General features: G+C 52.7%; 1 protein-coding gene across 2 annotated transcripts in view; it reads right to left on the bottom strand.

The window, feature by feature from the left end:
• Mrtfa (myocardin related transcription factor A) overlaps positions 1–15526 on the bottom strand; it is a 92904-nt gene that overhangs the window by 6430 nt on the left and 70948 nt on the right. For both annotated transcript variants that reach the window (XM_033766208.1, XM_010612443.3), the window contains exons 3-9: positions 10604–10659; positions 7299–7374; positions 6440–6601; positions 3372–3547; positions 2550–2699; positions 555–808; positions 282–453 (exon numbers count right to left, since the gene is read on the bottom strand). In XM_033766208.1, the coding sequence (XP_033622099.1) occupies positions 282–453; positions 555–808; positions 2550–2699; positions 3372–3547; positions 6440–6601; positions 7299–7374; positions 10604–10659 (1046 nt within the window). The remainder of the gene's footprint in view (positions 1–281; positions 454–554; positions 809–2549; positions 2700–3371; positions 3548–6439; positions 6602–7298; positions 7375–10603; positions 10660–15526) is intronic.

Raw genomic sequence — 15526 nt, 5'->3', positions numbered from 1 at the left:
GCAGTATGGACAGCAGATTCAGCAGGCATGGGGAGGGGTGTGTGGTCCTGGGCAGCCCTGCCTACTGCTGAGCAGGCTGCAGCCTCCAGATGTCTCCACAGGCACAGGCCTTGGAGCAGGTGCCCTGGTGACCCCACCATTGCAGACCAAAGCCTGGAGCCCTGCTGGGCTGACCCTGCACAATTCGGGCTGTCTTCCTTACTTGTCTAAAAGCAGCCAGACAGTGCTGTGAGAGGGCAGGCAACAGTGGCGCAATCCCAGTGGGCAGGGCTGGCGCCTACCTTCATGTCGTCCAGATTGGCTGGCAGGGTTCCTGGCTTGCCAGAAAGAGGAGTGCTGTTCTGACGGGCCAGGCCCCCGGGCCCTGGGGCACTTGAGCTGGTACAGCCATTGGAGGCAGAGAGGCTACGTACTGGGGGGGCCCCGTTGCTTCCCAGAGCCTCACCTGCAGGCCTGAGAGGAGGGGAAAAAGCAGGAGTAAGTGGCAGCAGGGGTACCAGAGCAGGGCCCTGTAGGGAGCTCTGGTGCCACCCGGCCCCGCCTGCAGCTCCTACTTGGGCGGGGCCGGCAGGATGGTCTGGTAGTTGTAGTGCTGCTGCTGCTGCTGGTTGAGGATCTGCAGCTGCAGGAAGAGCTGCTGCTGCTGCAGGATTCGGGCATACGACGAGTCCATGGCAGGTGCCCCCTTGTCCTGTTTCTGGTCAGGTGGGATATACTGGTGGTACTTGAGTTTCTTCACCTTGGGCTTCAGCTCCTTGGCTTTCTTGCTGCGCTGTGCCTTCTCTCCAGCAGACTTGGGTTGGCTTTGCTGAGGGCACAGCAGCAGTGGAGTCAGTGCCCTGTAGCCCCAGCACAGGTGCCCCACCAGCCCACATCCCAACTGCCGGGTGGTGTCCCACAGGAGCAGAGGCCCAGCGGGGTCCCCGGGTTGCAGTGGTGCTGTGCTTGGCTTGGAGGGAAAATCAACCAGAGGTTCAGGCCACCGTGACCCCAAGCAGTGTGTGACCCACAACAGCAGGCTGGTCTGGGTGCAGGGTCATGCCCAGTAGGGCAGGTCACACAGACAGTGTCACACAGACCTCCCTAGAATCCTCCCTAGGCAGAACAGCTGAGTTAACCTGGAAGGGAGGAAATGGGCTCAGAGGTTGCTTGCTCCAGGTCACACAAGTGACCCAATCTTGATATGGCATGGGACTTAAAAAGCTCCTGTTCATACCCCAAATATGCCCTAAAGGCTCCCCAGCTGTCAGAAGCTTAGGGAACAGGGTCAGAGGATGCTGACTGACCAAGAAGAGCTGGTGGTCACATGATAGAAGTTGTATGGAGCGGGATGGGAGGACATCAGCATTGGAGAGCCAGAGGACTGTGGGCCTAGACATTTCTGAGCAGAGGACAGCGACGTGCAGCGGTGAAGGACAGCCACACAGTGTGATACAGGACAAGATCACAGAGGAGCAGTGGGGGACGCTGTGACATCTGCAGGCCACGAGGAAGAGACTGCATGTATGAGTCGGGCAACTGGGGAGGCTCATGCTCATAGCTACTTGAGCCCGGGGAAAGACAGTGCCAGCAACTTTCTGTGTATAGGGAAGGGGGTGGCAGCTCCTCAGTGCCAGAGCACAACCCTGTGCAGGCAGACAGCTCATGGCCAGTGAGGACTTGGTGCAGCAGAGTGAGCTGGGAATGGGAAGGCATTCACAGGGTCGGTGGGAAGAGCTGGAGGGGAAAACAGTGCGCAGCATGGTGAGGGTGAAGCAAGCTGGAGCAGGGGTCCAGGGCACAGCCTCCAAGATCCTAAAAGGCAGGCAGCTCTGCCCTGGGTGCTGTGAGGCCAGCATCAGCATGCAAGACCAATGTACCCAGCAGTGTCCTCCACACGGACGACACACCCCTCCCTCCCTCCCTCCACGGTACTTCAGGTCAGGCCTTCCAGGAGAGAACAGAAACCAACGGCCAGCTGCATGACCCTGGCAGTCACAGAGCAAGGAGAATGAGAACAGGGTGGGAGTGAGAACCTGGGTGGCAAGGCCCGGACCTGTGCCCTGTGTCTGCTGTAATTTAAGCATGGTCTGTCCCTGAGGAGCTCGGAATGGAGCTGAACTCCCTCCATGGAAACTAACTTGTGCTTACAGGGGGACCTTGGAGTGATCCGGATTAGAGAAGATCCTCATCGTGACTGATGCTGGCAGCTGTTCAGAGACAGACCCAGACGCACACGTGTGTTCCCTCTCCCGTCATACTGTGCTGCCTCAGGGCCAGCAACAAGGCCATCACCAAAGGGCTCTGACCTTGGACTCAAACAGAGCCAAAATCTCTTTTCTTTATAACTTACCCAGTCTGTGATGCTGTTATAAGCAACAACAACTGGGCTAACACAGCGCTAATCAGTGGTGGCTATGATGGTGACACGAGTGCTACGATGGACAGTGGTGGCAACAGGCACACACTCCCAGATGCTCTTGGGACTTTCACTGGTCCGAGACCCAGGGAGAGATGCGCAGCCTCCCCCTGCAGAAGCCTCAGCAGGACTCCCAGGGGCACAGAAGTACCTTGATGAGCGTGGGGGCAGGCTTGGCAGTAGGGACGGTGGTTCCATTGGTGAGGCTGGGAGGCAGCAGAGGCGGGGGAGGCAGAGGCGGCTGCTCTGCCACGAAGAGTGTTTCTCCAGAATCTGGGACCAGTGGGCGCTGTGAAAGAACCTGGGAGGAGAGAGGAAGTGAGGACACCGCCAACCTCAACATGAGTGAGCCCAGCCTGCCCTCAGACCAGTTGGGGTGGCATCTACTTCCTCGGACACAGTCATGGCCAGAGGCCAAGTGATGAGCAGAAACCAGGTGGACGAGAGACCTGGCTGGGGTGGGCACAGGGGGACTAGGAAAGCAAGATAGGTAACAGCCATAGCACTGAACTTGGTGCACTCAACCCAGCAGCTGCATGGAGCAAGGAGAATGGGTGGCTTGGGAGGCTGCGAATGCAGCTGCAAGGCAGTCTGGCCCAGCATCTGCTCTCCGGGGCTCCTGGCTTTGGGCTGCTAAGGTGATGTCCCCGTGCCCAGGCAAAGCCACCCACCTGGCCCTCAAGCATGAGAGTCCCATTGAGTGGGCAAGCTGACCTGAGTGGGGGACACAGAAGTGGCACTCGGCAGTGGTTCGCTGATGCGGGCCTCCAGGGGTGATGGCACTGAGCCCTGGGACTCATGGCTGGCAGGCTGCTCAGGGGATAAGGCATCGCTGCTGTCCTCGTCCAAGGAAGCAGTCTGCCATCTCTCCGGGGCTCCTGGCTTTGGGCTGCTAAGGTGATGTCCCCGTGCCCAGGCAAAGCCACCCACCTGGCCCTCAAGCATGAGAGTCCCATTGAGTGGGCGAGCTGACCTGAGTGGGGGACACAGAAGTGGCACTCGGCAGTGGTTCGCTGATGCGGGCCTCCAGGGGTGATGGCACTGAGCCCTGGGACTCATGGCTGGCAGGCTGCTCAGGGGATAAGGCATCGCTGCTGTCCTCGTCAAAGGAAGAGCTGTCTGCCACTTTCGGGTAGTTCACCTGGCCCACTGAAACCCAAAGCCAGCATTAGACACACACGGCAAGAGGAGGGGCTGGTCCCCGGCCCCATAGGCCCTCAGGTGGAGATGACTATCTGTGCTGCCTTCTCAGCACCACCCCGAACAGGCCAAGCAGGCCTCTGAGCCATCTGAGGGATCTTAGGAAAGCCCGAGTTTTTAGTCTCTTGTTTTTTTCGGTGGCACCTGGCCTTCACAATCAAGTCCCTTCCTCCCTCCAGCCTGTTCTTCTCAGAAGCCACAGGCTGCTTCCCTCCTAGCCCATACGACGTTATAGGTAGGTCACCCCCTCCTTATAGCCATGGCTACATGAATCTTGCCTCTGCCCTCTGATGCTTACAGTCGGCACAATGAAGGCCAGGCCCTTGCTGCAGAGGGACCCCAGGGCTGCGGACACAGCACCTCAGGGCTGATTCAATCTCCAAAGGCCAGGGCAGACTGAGAAGCCTGCCTCTGTGGCTCCAGATGGAGGCCTTCCTGAAAAGGCACTTTGCCTGCACAGGTAGGGAGGAGATCAGTGGAGGACGACAACCCTGTGAGAGGCCAGGGACCCCGTAACTCAGGGAGCAAAGGCACCAGAAAAAAAAACACACACTGCCCCACGGCTGCCCTGGGGCCTGAAGGAGCACGTGTCCCTCATAGCTGGCTGGGTGGCAAACAAAAGGAGCAGGGCCCTCACAGAGCTTCTGCCCCATGGGGCCCAGAGTGGGAATCCCAGGCCACAGAGGGAAGGTGAGAAAGGAACAATGACAGGAGAGTATTTTGAGTCATGTCACAACTGCCACCTCAACAATGTTGTGGGGAGAGGTAGGCAGCCAGCTGCGCAACTCAGCAGCCCACACAGGAGGAACTGAGGCGGCAGGGAAGGCTGGGGCCGTGTGCTGTGGTAGAAGACCCCAGGTAAGGAAGAGGAACAAGTGTGCAGGGCCTGAGCTGGTTTATCTGCAAGGTCCCAGCAGCCTCTTCCTCCCTTGGGACATGACCCGAGCCTCCCTCCTCCCCGAGAACTGGGAGGTCAAGTCTGAACTTCCTCCATTCTGGCCAACTGTGGTAGTGGCCAGGAAGGTCCATGGCTGGGCTCACTGCTCTGTCCCCTCATCTACCCCAGCAGGGACAGGTATGCCACGCCCAGTGGGGACCGAGCTTGCTGGCCAGCAACACCCCTGCTCCAATACTGTCAGATCGAGAATGTCTGGAGGCCTCATGAGCTTGTTGACGGGGATTGTGGGGTCATCCATGGTGAGCAGCTGCTGAGTGTGCTGGTGGAAGGTGGAACCCAGCAGGAAGAGGCGGGCCCCTGGGGATGGTGTCTCTCTGCTCCTCCCTCTCTGCTTCTGGGCTGCCATGAGGTGAGCAGCTTTCCTCCACCCAGACCCTTCTACCAGGCCATTTCTGCCTTGGAACCAGCTGACCACAGAATGAACTGTAAACCCAAATAAAGCTCTCCTCCTTATGTTATGGGTGTTGGATACTGTGTCCTAGTGATGACAAAGTAACTAGGAACCCCCTCCTGCAAACCCGCTCCCAGCATGAGGACCTGCTGTGGGACAGTAGCATCACGGGGCTGGCACAGGATGATGGTGATCCAGGCCAAAAAAAGCTCCCACCCTGGTGGGTCCCGCCTGAGGAAGCCGCCAGCCAGGCTAGGAGGTCTGAGGCCGTGTGTGGGCCAGAGCCCACGGCTTTTATTTCTCTGCTGGGGCGAACACTGAGCTGAAGGCATCCTGAGAGGCTCAGCGAAGCACCACGGAAGAGAGGCCTAACACAGCCTTAGGGATGACTGTGGGTGTGCGCACGTGTGTAAGCAGAGGACAGGTTGGGCCCCTGCCCCCAGTCCTGCCTCTCCTGTTGGAGTCAATCAAACCTTCACCCGGACCCCATTCTGTTTCCTGCCCTGGAACTGCTCCTCCCTAGTCCTTCTCTACCCATAAATTTGCTCCCTGTCTCCCAGCCTAAAAGTGCGCCCTTAGCTCAGCATCTCCCTCTCCCTTCTTGTACTGCACTCAAGAACAGCCACGTCCTTCAACTTACTCCTCATTCCACCACCTGGCTCTGCAGGCCAACAAACGTACCTTCCTCTCAGGTCACCAGTTACTCCCCGCTGCCAAGCCCTAACCGGCCGTGCTCCTCTGGTCCTCCGGGCCACTGCCACGCTATCCTCAGCACCTCCGCAGCCCCCAGGTCACCCAGATGTGCTGTCTTGGGTGCGAGAGCCTCCCTAGCCACTGCCACGATTCCATCCCCAAGCCGTCCCTCCCAGGGCTCCCCGCTGCACTGCCACACGCCGCTATCCCTGCAGCTGCCAGTTGGTCTGGAATAAGCACCACTGCTGACAACAGCGGCCACCAAGGACTGTGCAGGGTCCTTCACATCCATCATCCCGTGGACCCTGCACAGCCCCAGCAGGCAGGGGAGTCATCTTCACCACAGGACCAGGTGGCCTTTCTACCACGCCATGCGGCACCAGAAAGCACCTGCTTATATGTCAGTCTCCTCAGGTCAGACTGACTTCTCCAGGGCACCAGTCCTCCCTGGCCACCTCTGTGGTCTCAGGACTACATACAGGGCTGCGACATGCTGACTCTGGACAAGTGTTTCTTGGACATTGGCTGCAGAGCTCGGAACCCACCTGGCCACAAATGGGCCTGCAACTCAGGTCTCTGAGGAGCCTGGTGCGTCATCTTCTCCAGTCTGTCCTCAACCTGCTGCGATCCCTACCCATCCATGGGCCCCACACTTGGCCGCCATCTCCTGACATCTACGCTTCCACAGGCAGGGTCTCCATGGGGACAGTGGCTGGTTCTCTACCCCTGCTCAGCTCTGCCTCAGTCACTGTGCTCCTGGTCCCTCCTGTAGGCCACACAGGGTGGCCAGAGCCCTCACCAATGATGGCTTCCTTCAGGCTGGACTCCACAGGCAGGATGTTTTTCTCTACCAGCTCCATGGGGCCAGGCCTCTGGGCAATCTTCTCATTGAGGTCATCAGCTAGTCTGGCTCTCTTGAGTTTCAGTTGCTTGGCCTGGAGGGAAGGCTCAGCCGAGGTCTCTGACCATGAGAGAGGAGTACAGGACAATGAAGGAAGCCCTGGTCCTGGCCTGGGAGTCCCAGAGCAGCAGGAGCAGAGATAATCAGAGCAGAAAGCATGTCCCAGGCTAAGAAGGGTGGCATGGCTTCAAGTGTCACAAGGACAACTATAACTGGGCCAGGCTGGCCCAGAGAACTTCCCGAGGGAAGCTGCAGAGCTGAAGAACACCTGACGAAGGAAAGGTCTCTGCTCTCCCTCTTGGGGTACCAGGGACACTGTCCTCTTTGCTCTAGACCTCAGTGTCTTCAAATGCAACATGTGAGTTTGGCCTTGAACTAAACAACCTAAAACTGGACATGCTTATGCTGCTCCCAAGAGCTGTTCATTTGCTAAAACTGTGGGGAAGGCATATTGACTGGGCCGGGCAGGGCACATGTGGGATGACCTTGGCTGTCCATCTCAGGTGCTCACACAAATGACAGCGAGTGAAGGAACGAATGCATGTAAAAAACTAAGGGCAGATTAAATACAGGAGCTGGAGAGAGGGACGGTGGGGGGACCCAGGAGAAGAGGTCTAGCCAGCTCAGAACAGGTGAGGCCTTCACCTGCCGCTGCTGGTAGTGTTGGGAGGGAACAGAAGGCAGGAAGCAGAAGCGGAAGTGCAGTCCAAGCACCGTGAATAGGGTGAGACGGCGAAGCATTTCCAACCTCACACACCTTCCAAAATGTGCATCCTGACCAGCTCCGATCTCTCTGGCCGGGAACGGATCTTCCGTTTCAGGTAGTCCTCTGTCTACAGAAAAACACACCAAGAAAAATGAAATGCAGACCACGAGTGGATTGTACAGAGAGGACCACAACTGAAGCCTTGGCTGTAGTGGCTGCTGCTGTTCACTTTGAGGCCCTCATGACCTCCACTTTGTGACCACAGGGTTCTGAGGCAGGGGCTGGAAAGTCACAGTGGCTTCCAATGCACTTGACAAGGGCACCTTCCATTGAGGCCATTTGTCCCTCTGGGGCTGGACTACTCACTCATATCTGAAACTATTATCTACTGAGTAGGGTATGACAATGCATGCACGTAATTTCAGGCTGAGGCAGGAGGGTTAAGAGTTCAATGCATGCCTGGATCACATAGCAAAACCCTATCTCAAAAAACCAAAAGCATCAAAGGAACAAACAAAACCCCCAGACTACTACTTATCATAAAAGTACTGCGTGTTCACTGAAAAAAATCAGAAAATGTAACAATAATAAGAAATGTAAATAGCTATTATTAGTATTTTTGGATATTTGTTTCTAGTCACTCTTTCATGAAGACGGTATTAATTCTGTACAGATATAATCATACTAAATATAACTTTATGTCCTGTTTCCAAAACCTTAGCATTGCGTGATCTCATGAGCGCTTTCAATTCATTTTGAATGACTGCCAACTGCAACACTAATTCTGATACACAGCGACACAGCTCTGGTTCCTCAGAGACCAGTGTCCTTGTCTCTGCATTTATTAGACCGGAGAACTAAACCATGCCTTCAACAGTCAGAGAAGTGCCTCACTGCCAGTGGCCAATGACACTGTCGATATGACAACCCCAGATCTGACTTGAAAGCATGTGCTCCTAACCTCTGCACCAGCATTTTTCAGACCACAGGCCTGAACCATGAGAGTCAAGAACAGCATAAGACAGGAGGGGAGAAGTACAGTAGAAAATACAACATCAGGGCACATTAGAGATAGCAAAGGTCAAGACTGGGCCCTGCCCCAGCCATCTGCTGCCTGGTGCTCTGGCTGGACAGCTTGACACCCGCCCTGGGAGGGGGTGCTGAGCTCTCCGGGCCTGGGCCTGACGTGGTCCTGGGCCGAGGGCCATCACCCCACCTGCAGCACAGCACTGCCGCGGCTGCTGGGAAGGACGGAAGAGCCGTGTCAAGGCACCGCAGCTCCTCTCAGACATCGGGAGGAGATACGCTGAGAAGCCAGCTGAGGCTCTGGACAGTGGCCTAGTAGAGGTGGAGTACAATACTGATTCAGAAAATGTCTGGAGAAGCTTCCATACTGGTGAGCTCATGCAGGTCCCGGGAGGATGGCACAGGGCAGCTCACACACCTGCTCCAAGAGGGGATGGGAACTCCATGCCTTTCCCACCAACCTATGCATCTCTTCCACCTGGCTGATCCTGAGTTATGCCCTTTATGACAAACAGTAAACATATTAACAAATGGCTGAAGCCTAGCCACCTAGAAGTTACTTGGGACTAGGCTACAAGGTACAAGGTTTCTGATGGAAAACCAGCGAACCAGTTTGCTCTCAGCACAGAATGTAAACACAAAGACTTCAGAGTTGATACTACAAGCACTCTCAAGCCCTGGAAAGCATGAGCAGCTAAGCAAACTGATGAAAAGAAATCAGCCATAAGAAATAAAGAGTGTCTGAGAGCTCGTGGGAGTGTGACTGATACTGAGGCCACTGGGTAGTGGCCTCTGGAGTGTGCATGGAACTCTCTGGAACACAGGCTGAGCACGTACCTTACTTGCGTGCAAAAGTAGTAGCTTTCAAAACTTTAAACTGTTCAACTAATTCATCATAGCAAGTTCTGCTGTAACCAATCCAGTATACTTACTTTTCATATTTCAAGTAAGATCATTTTTAGTACATACTCAAAATGTGAAAACATTCATTTTAAAGTGGAAGTCACTTGCGAGCAGATGTGCAAATTAGGCGTATACTGAATATGTTTACCATGTGCCAGGGAACAAAGCTGTTTTGCTTATAGGGAAAGGTGAAGGGTGGGCAGGGGTAAAGGGAAAAAACGAGAATCAAGATCAGTCATGTAAAGGTACAAGATCCCAATGATAAATGTAACTGTACTGTATACTTAAAAAGCACCAATGAACTCAATGGAAAAACAAAACAAAACAAAACTATTTTGCTTTAAAAAAGCCTGGTTTCCACAATTCAGGTCTGAGTCTCAGCTCTGCCACTTACTAGCTAAGCAAGTCAGCTGCCTTCTCTTGGCTGCATCTATAAACTAACAACAAAAGCACCTGATCTGTGAGACTTGATGTGAAGATAAACAAGAAACAGACATAACCTGGCAGGGAGAATGCATCCTAGTCAGGTCCCATTTGCCCCTGCTGACTGGAATAGCAACTGAGGGACTTTGGGAGCCTTTGGACTGGGCTGGCCCCACCCTGCTCCTAGAAAAAGAAAAGAGTGCATTCTGCCACTGTTCTGGTTCCCAGTACCCATGACCTCATTCTTCGAAGAATTAATTGTGAATTTTTAAGAAGAAAGGAGTCTTGGGATAAACAATTACTGTCTCTAAGAAACGTGTGGAACTGTAGGAGCAATGGGCTGTGGTACTAACTCCAGTGAGGGGTTCTCTTCTCAACTCTACATGAAAGAAAAAGCAAGGGCAGTGAGAGAAGCACGCCTGGTGACGTCCCCACGTTGGCCCACAGTAGGCAGCAGGATATTCCCCAGGGCCCCTAGGGAAGTGAAACCGAGGGGACAGGGAGGCAAGTAAGATGTTACAGCGAGAAAGCTGGGCTCACAGTGTGGCTCCACTTCTGCTTTCCACAGGCTGCAAGAGCCACTGGCTGCCACGGAGCCAAGGGAGCCAAGGGGGCTTCCTTGGAACACCTGTCGTGTCGGGTGTGGGCAGCTCGCACTGGACACAGGAAGCTTTCCTGTGGCTGACACTGGCAGCATCATCTTAAAAGGTGCAGTGGAACCTGAGGTGGGCACAGACCAGTGGTCTCCAAAGCCAGGTTCGGGGAGGAAGGACCACGTGATCATCTGTGCAATCCAATGCACTCAAGGACAGCCTCATTCTGGGATGTCTCAACTTCTGTGGGAGGTGGCTGGGGAGGGACGAGGCAGGAAAAGCATCGGTGTCTGGTTAGAGCTTCAAGGCAAGAGCTGACTCTAGAACACAGCCAGACTGGAAGGCAGTGTAAGCAGTGACAAGATGAGTCTGGAATATGTCGGAGGCCCTTATGGAAGAAAGGGACCTTACCCTGGCCCGCTCCAAGCTCCTTCTCTGCTCATGAAATGCAGCTGGACTTTTCAAAGCTGTAGAGAGAAGAATCATGAAAGAATTACTTTCAGTGAAGCACCATGTGTAGTTCTACAATTTTCAACAGAGAAGGAATCTTAAATTCAAGTTAATTTCAGTCGTGCTATTAACAACAGCTGGAGTAAATGACACCCGAGAGAGCACCTGTCTTATGGTTTAGTTATCCCATCAAACTTTACAATTCCTACCAGGAACACTCACTGCTACTCCTGGGCTTCACAAAGCAATGGCCCCTAAGAGCCAAGAGAGCAAGACCACCAGGGGCCTCACTCCCCTCTTGGGCCAACACAGGAAGGGACGAGTCTGTGTGCTGGGCCCGCCTTACTTCTCCAGCCTCACTGAAACCATCAATGGCCAAATGGTGTCAGGGCCAGTTAAACCGGAGGTGGTCTTCCTGATTCACTTCAGCCAACATTACCGGTGTGGCTAAAATTAATGTCAATTTCACCTGTAAGGATTAAAAGAACTTTATGATCATGTGTGCCCCTGGTGAAGGAAGACATACCACTGGCAGCTGATAAGAAGGGTTCTGCTCTATTCTGGGGATGCATGCTACCACAAACCACAGCTCCTGCCCCAGCACACCATGATCAGAGGGAGGGCAAGGCCAGCCAAGCCCTCTGCACGCAGTGAGTGGAGATGCTGCCTGACTTATGAAGAACTTCGGATACTGAGGGTGAGAGAGCAAAGGACTGATTCACTTCAAGCAGGGAACAACGGCAATAAGAGAAATTTACAACTGTGGTCACTTTCACTTCTGCTGTCCTAGGATTTCTGAACAGCTGAGAAACTGTGTGCAGAGATAACTGGCTAAACTGCTGGCTGTGGGAGGAGGACAGGGTAAGGAGCTGCTAAAAGTAGCAAGAGTGAAGATAGGGCCCTATCCTGCCTGGCCTCTGTGCTTCCTCCGCTCCTGCCCACAGGGGAGGTTGGAGGGGGTTAGGCTTCAGCAACAGCAGCACAGAAAAAAGCTTCCAATGTGCCCGAAGTAGTTATTTAGGATTTAAATGTTTTTTTTTTTCTTTTATTAACATTCGGGATGGTGGTGGTGATAGCATTTAAAAGCTCTACTGAGCCAGGTACTGTGGTGCACACCTATAATCCCAGCACTCAGGAGGCTGAGGGAGAAGGATCCCCACAAGTGTGAAGTCAGCCTGGGCTACACAGTTCAAGGCCAGGCTGAACTACACAGCAAAACTGTCTCAAAAAAACAAAAAATAGATATGGTAAGATAGACCGACACACAGTTCTGCTGAGATTCCTTCCCATACTGTAACGGCAGGGGGAGCTCCAGATTCAGCAAATACTCCCAGGGAAAAGAGCACACCCCACCAGTGCACTCATTCCAGGGTACCACCCAGGCTACCCCAGAGGTGAATGCTGTTCCCTGCCCCTGCTTCTACACAACTCCAAAATCAGCCTCCAGAGCCCGGCTGGCACCTGTGCTGGGCATGATGGACCAGCAAGGAATAAACACAGCACCCTGGCTCATGAGAGCTTACCACATGGACCAGACAAGTACCAAGAGTCAAGAAGAAACCTAGTGTCTGTCGTCCCGCCCCAGCTTTTTTCTGCCTTTGCTCCATAGCTCTCACCTCTATCTTGACAGTCTGTGTGCGTTCTACACACTTTTTTTATTTGTTTGTAAGGCTCCTAGCCTTACAACAACCCCTCACTGACGCATGGTAGGGGTTCTATTTCTTTCATTTCTGAAAGAATCCTCAGTGCCTAGAATACCAATAATTCTGCACTCAAGGAATTAGTGAGTCTCCTGTGAGAAACTGATACAAAGTGACCAGTCAAAGGACAGCAAGGGGCTTAGGTGGTACAACACTAAACTTTCATAAACAGCCAACATTCTGGCTCTCCTCTGGGTTCAAAACTTCACAAAGAGAGTCTAGTGCCCTAGTACTGAGTTATATCGAATACTACTGGTGTGACATCGGGTGTGACTACCTTCTGGCCTCGCTTTCTTCTGGAGAGTGAGAATCTGCCCACTTCCCAGAACTCTTCTGAAAATCAAATGGGAGGAAGCATGCTGTGAAGCAGTTGGTCCACTCAGCAATGTGGAGAGCTACCTCCAATAATAAAGCCTGTCATTTGATTCAATCATCGGCTGGATTCTCTCAGAGGTGAGCTAGTTTCTGTTCTACAGTCACATATGATCTGTCTAAAATCCTGGCTGCTTTGCTGCTGCAGCAATCTACACCGGCTCTTCCAGGAGGCAGGGTACATTTCCAAATTCTCGAAAAACACCCTGACAGAAGGGGGCTATCACCTTTGTGTACAAAGGAGGAAGGTAGGGCCGGGGGTCTAGCTCTGCCGCCTGCTTCGTAAGCTCAAGGTCCTGAGTTTGATCCCTGGTACCAAAAAAAGAGCAAAGGAGGAAGGTCTACCACTAACAGGGGTACACGACAGGTGAAACAGTGGTAGTATACATAAATTCCTGTTTGGTCCCCTAAGTTAAGAGAATTTTCATTTAACAGCAAGAAAGAGATTCATATTTATTGAGCTTGTACTTGTATGGCAGGTGCTGATCCAGATTTTAAAATATACAAGCTTATTTTACAGACAGGGTCTTGCTGTGTAGTTCAGACCTTGAACTATGTAGCCCAGGCTGGCTTCAAATTTGTGGCCAATCTCCTGCCTCAAACTCTCTGGTGCTGGGGTTACAGGTGTGTCCCACCACGCCCAGGAATGAGCTAATTTTAAACCCTGAGGGTCCCATATAGTGGGTAAAGATCCATTTTATAAGCCCAGAAAAGTTAGGAAAGGCTGGCAAATGGCAGGGTCAGGATTTCAACCTAATTCTGTCTTGCCCTAAAGTCAGAGTTCTTTCTACTTCTCTGGGCTAGTTTCTTAACTTCTTCAAAAAATAGAGAAGAAAATAATCTGCAGGGAGAGGGCAGGGCAAGGGTGGCTTCTGTAAGATGTACTACTTATTTTATTTATTGTGGTACCAGGGATCAAACTTGGGACCTTGTGCTTGCAAGGCAGGCCACAGAATCACTGAGCTAAATCCCAGGCCCAGATGTACTACTTAGATCAGATCTGAGTGCAGGCAGCGCAGAAAGGTCAGATGGACCACAGTACTGAGCACAGACAAGTGTAAGGAAGACTCAGAGAATGGGTTCAGGGAGCCCTTCGGGGGACCTCAGAGGCTCATCAGGGAGCAAGCCCCAAGCCCAAGTTGGGGTGGTGGATAGGTGAGAAAGCTAGAGGAATTCATTAGCCAGACAGGGCCTGGCCAAGAGAACAGAAATGAAGATAAGTGACCAATCCCAAAAGTACATTTCATTTTACAGTCAACAATGACATTGTAATCTCCCCAGATCCACTTCACAACACATGAAATAGGGACTATTCTATTTTACCTGTGATGAAAACCACCACCAGGCAATACGCAGGAACCTGCCAGGCCACTTCCTAAACGGCTGACCCAATCCTGCCCCAGTTCTGTCTTTCCTTTCTTCCCTTGTCTAAACCTTCTGACGAGTATGGCAGCTCCTCTCTGTCCCTGATTAGCCAAGCTCAGTCTGTGCTTCTCCTTCCCCATTTTTAATTGTGCTCTCTGATAGTGAGTTCAGCAACTTCCTCAGCCACTCCTGCCAGGTGGAAGGAGGAGGGGTCGGTCAGGACTTCTGCGAGGTGCTTCGCAGGTTACTGCATAGTGTGCCATGGCAATGGAGATGTATAAAGATGCAGGTTCAGCCTTTCTGATGTAGGAGCCAGTGACAATGAAGTCAAAACCACCAAGCTTCAATGCTAAAGGGATGAGCCCCAAGGAAGCAGCACAAAGCAAATCAGGCTTTAAAGTTTAAGCCTTTCCTAGATGTTAAAAAAAACAAAAACTCAAAGTTAACCCATAAATGTGTGCGCCATGAGGAGGGCTGCATTTACCTGGGACTCTATCTTCTCCTCCTTGCTGCCTTAACAGCTTCTCCAGGAAGAATCATGATGCTACTCATTCAAAATTTCATTTTCCCGGAAACTCCTAGAAGGCAGTCCCGGGAAGGGAAGCCCACAGAGACCGATGCAAACACAAGACCTGCTCAGACAACACAGTTCCAGTGTCGAAGAGCAGCTCTATCCCTTCTCTCCCAGCCCTGGGGCTGGTTCCACTGGCACACTCACAGTGCTGGGTGTGAACAAAGGAAAGTGTGCAGCACATACTAAAAGGAAGAATAGCCAAGCTCCCCACAGAAATCAAATGAGAAGTGGCCAATAGGTGTGGTGTTTCAGTTAACCACAGTTTCAGTTCTAGGTGCGGGCCCTGCCCCCAGACAGCCAGAAATGTCAATTAGTATTCTGGACCTTCTCAGCACCCATTTTCTTTGTCCCCTGACATGTGTGCGGCTTAATTAAATGAGGTCATTTGTGAATTACATTTTAAAAAGAAATCTTGCTTGTTCTTTTTAAGAACATCCTGGCAGCTGTTTACAAGGGGCACTCAGTGTTCAGAGGGTGCTTGCAAGGCTTTGCCCCTGCTGGGCAGGGCCTCAAGAACCAGACTATCTCAGTAAGTGTAGGACATCCAACTCGCACCTTCCCCCACCGGCTCCACGTTTGCTCACATGCAGGCAAGTGAGCCCTTGAGGGTCTACAAAGCAGCCAGGCAGCGCTGCTCATCAGTGACAGTGATTAACCATCAAAGCCTCAGGTCCTCATCGGCACTAAGGAATATACACTACTTGTCTGTGTCTCAGTGTTGCTTCGTTATGTGCTGATATGCTGCACACAGAACTCAAAGCTCCGAATATCTATCAGACAGTTAGGAGAGAACACTGGAGCTCCACAATCCAATGCAGCCCACCTGTCAAGCCAGCAGGAGGGAGAGAGGGAGAGAGGGAGAGAGGGAGAGAG

The sequence above is a fragment of the Fukomys damarensis genome, unplaced genomic scaffold, assembly GCF_012274545.1.
Source record: "Fukomys damarensis isolate Sample0158 unplaced genomic scaffold, DMR_v1.0_HiC HiC_scaffold_19, whole genome shotgun sequence".
Classification (NCBI taxonomy): domain Eukaryota; kingdom Metazoa; phylum Chordata; class Mammalia; order Rodentia; family Bathyergidae; genus Fukomys; species Fukomys damarensis.
This window is presented reverse-complemented; position numbering and strand designations above follow the sequence as displayed.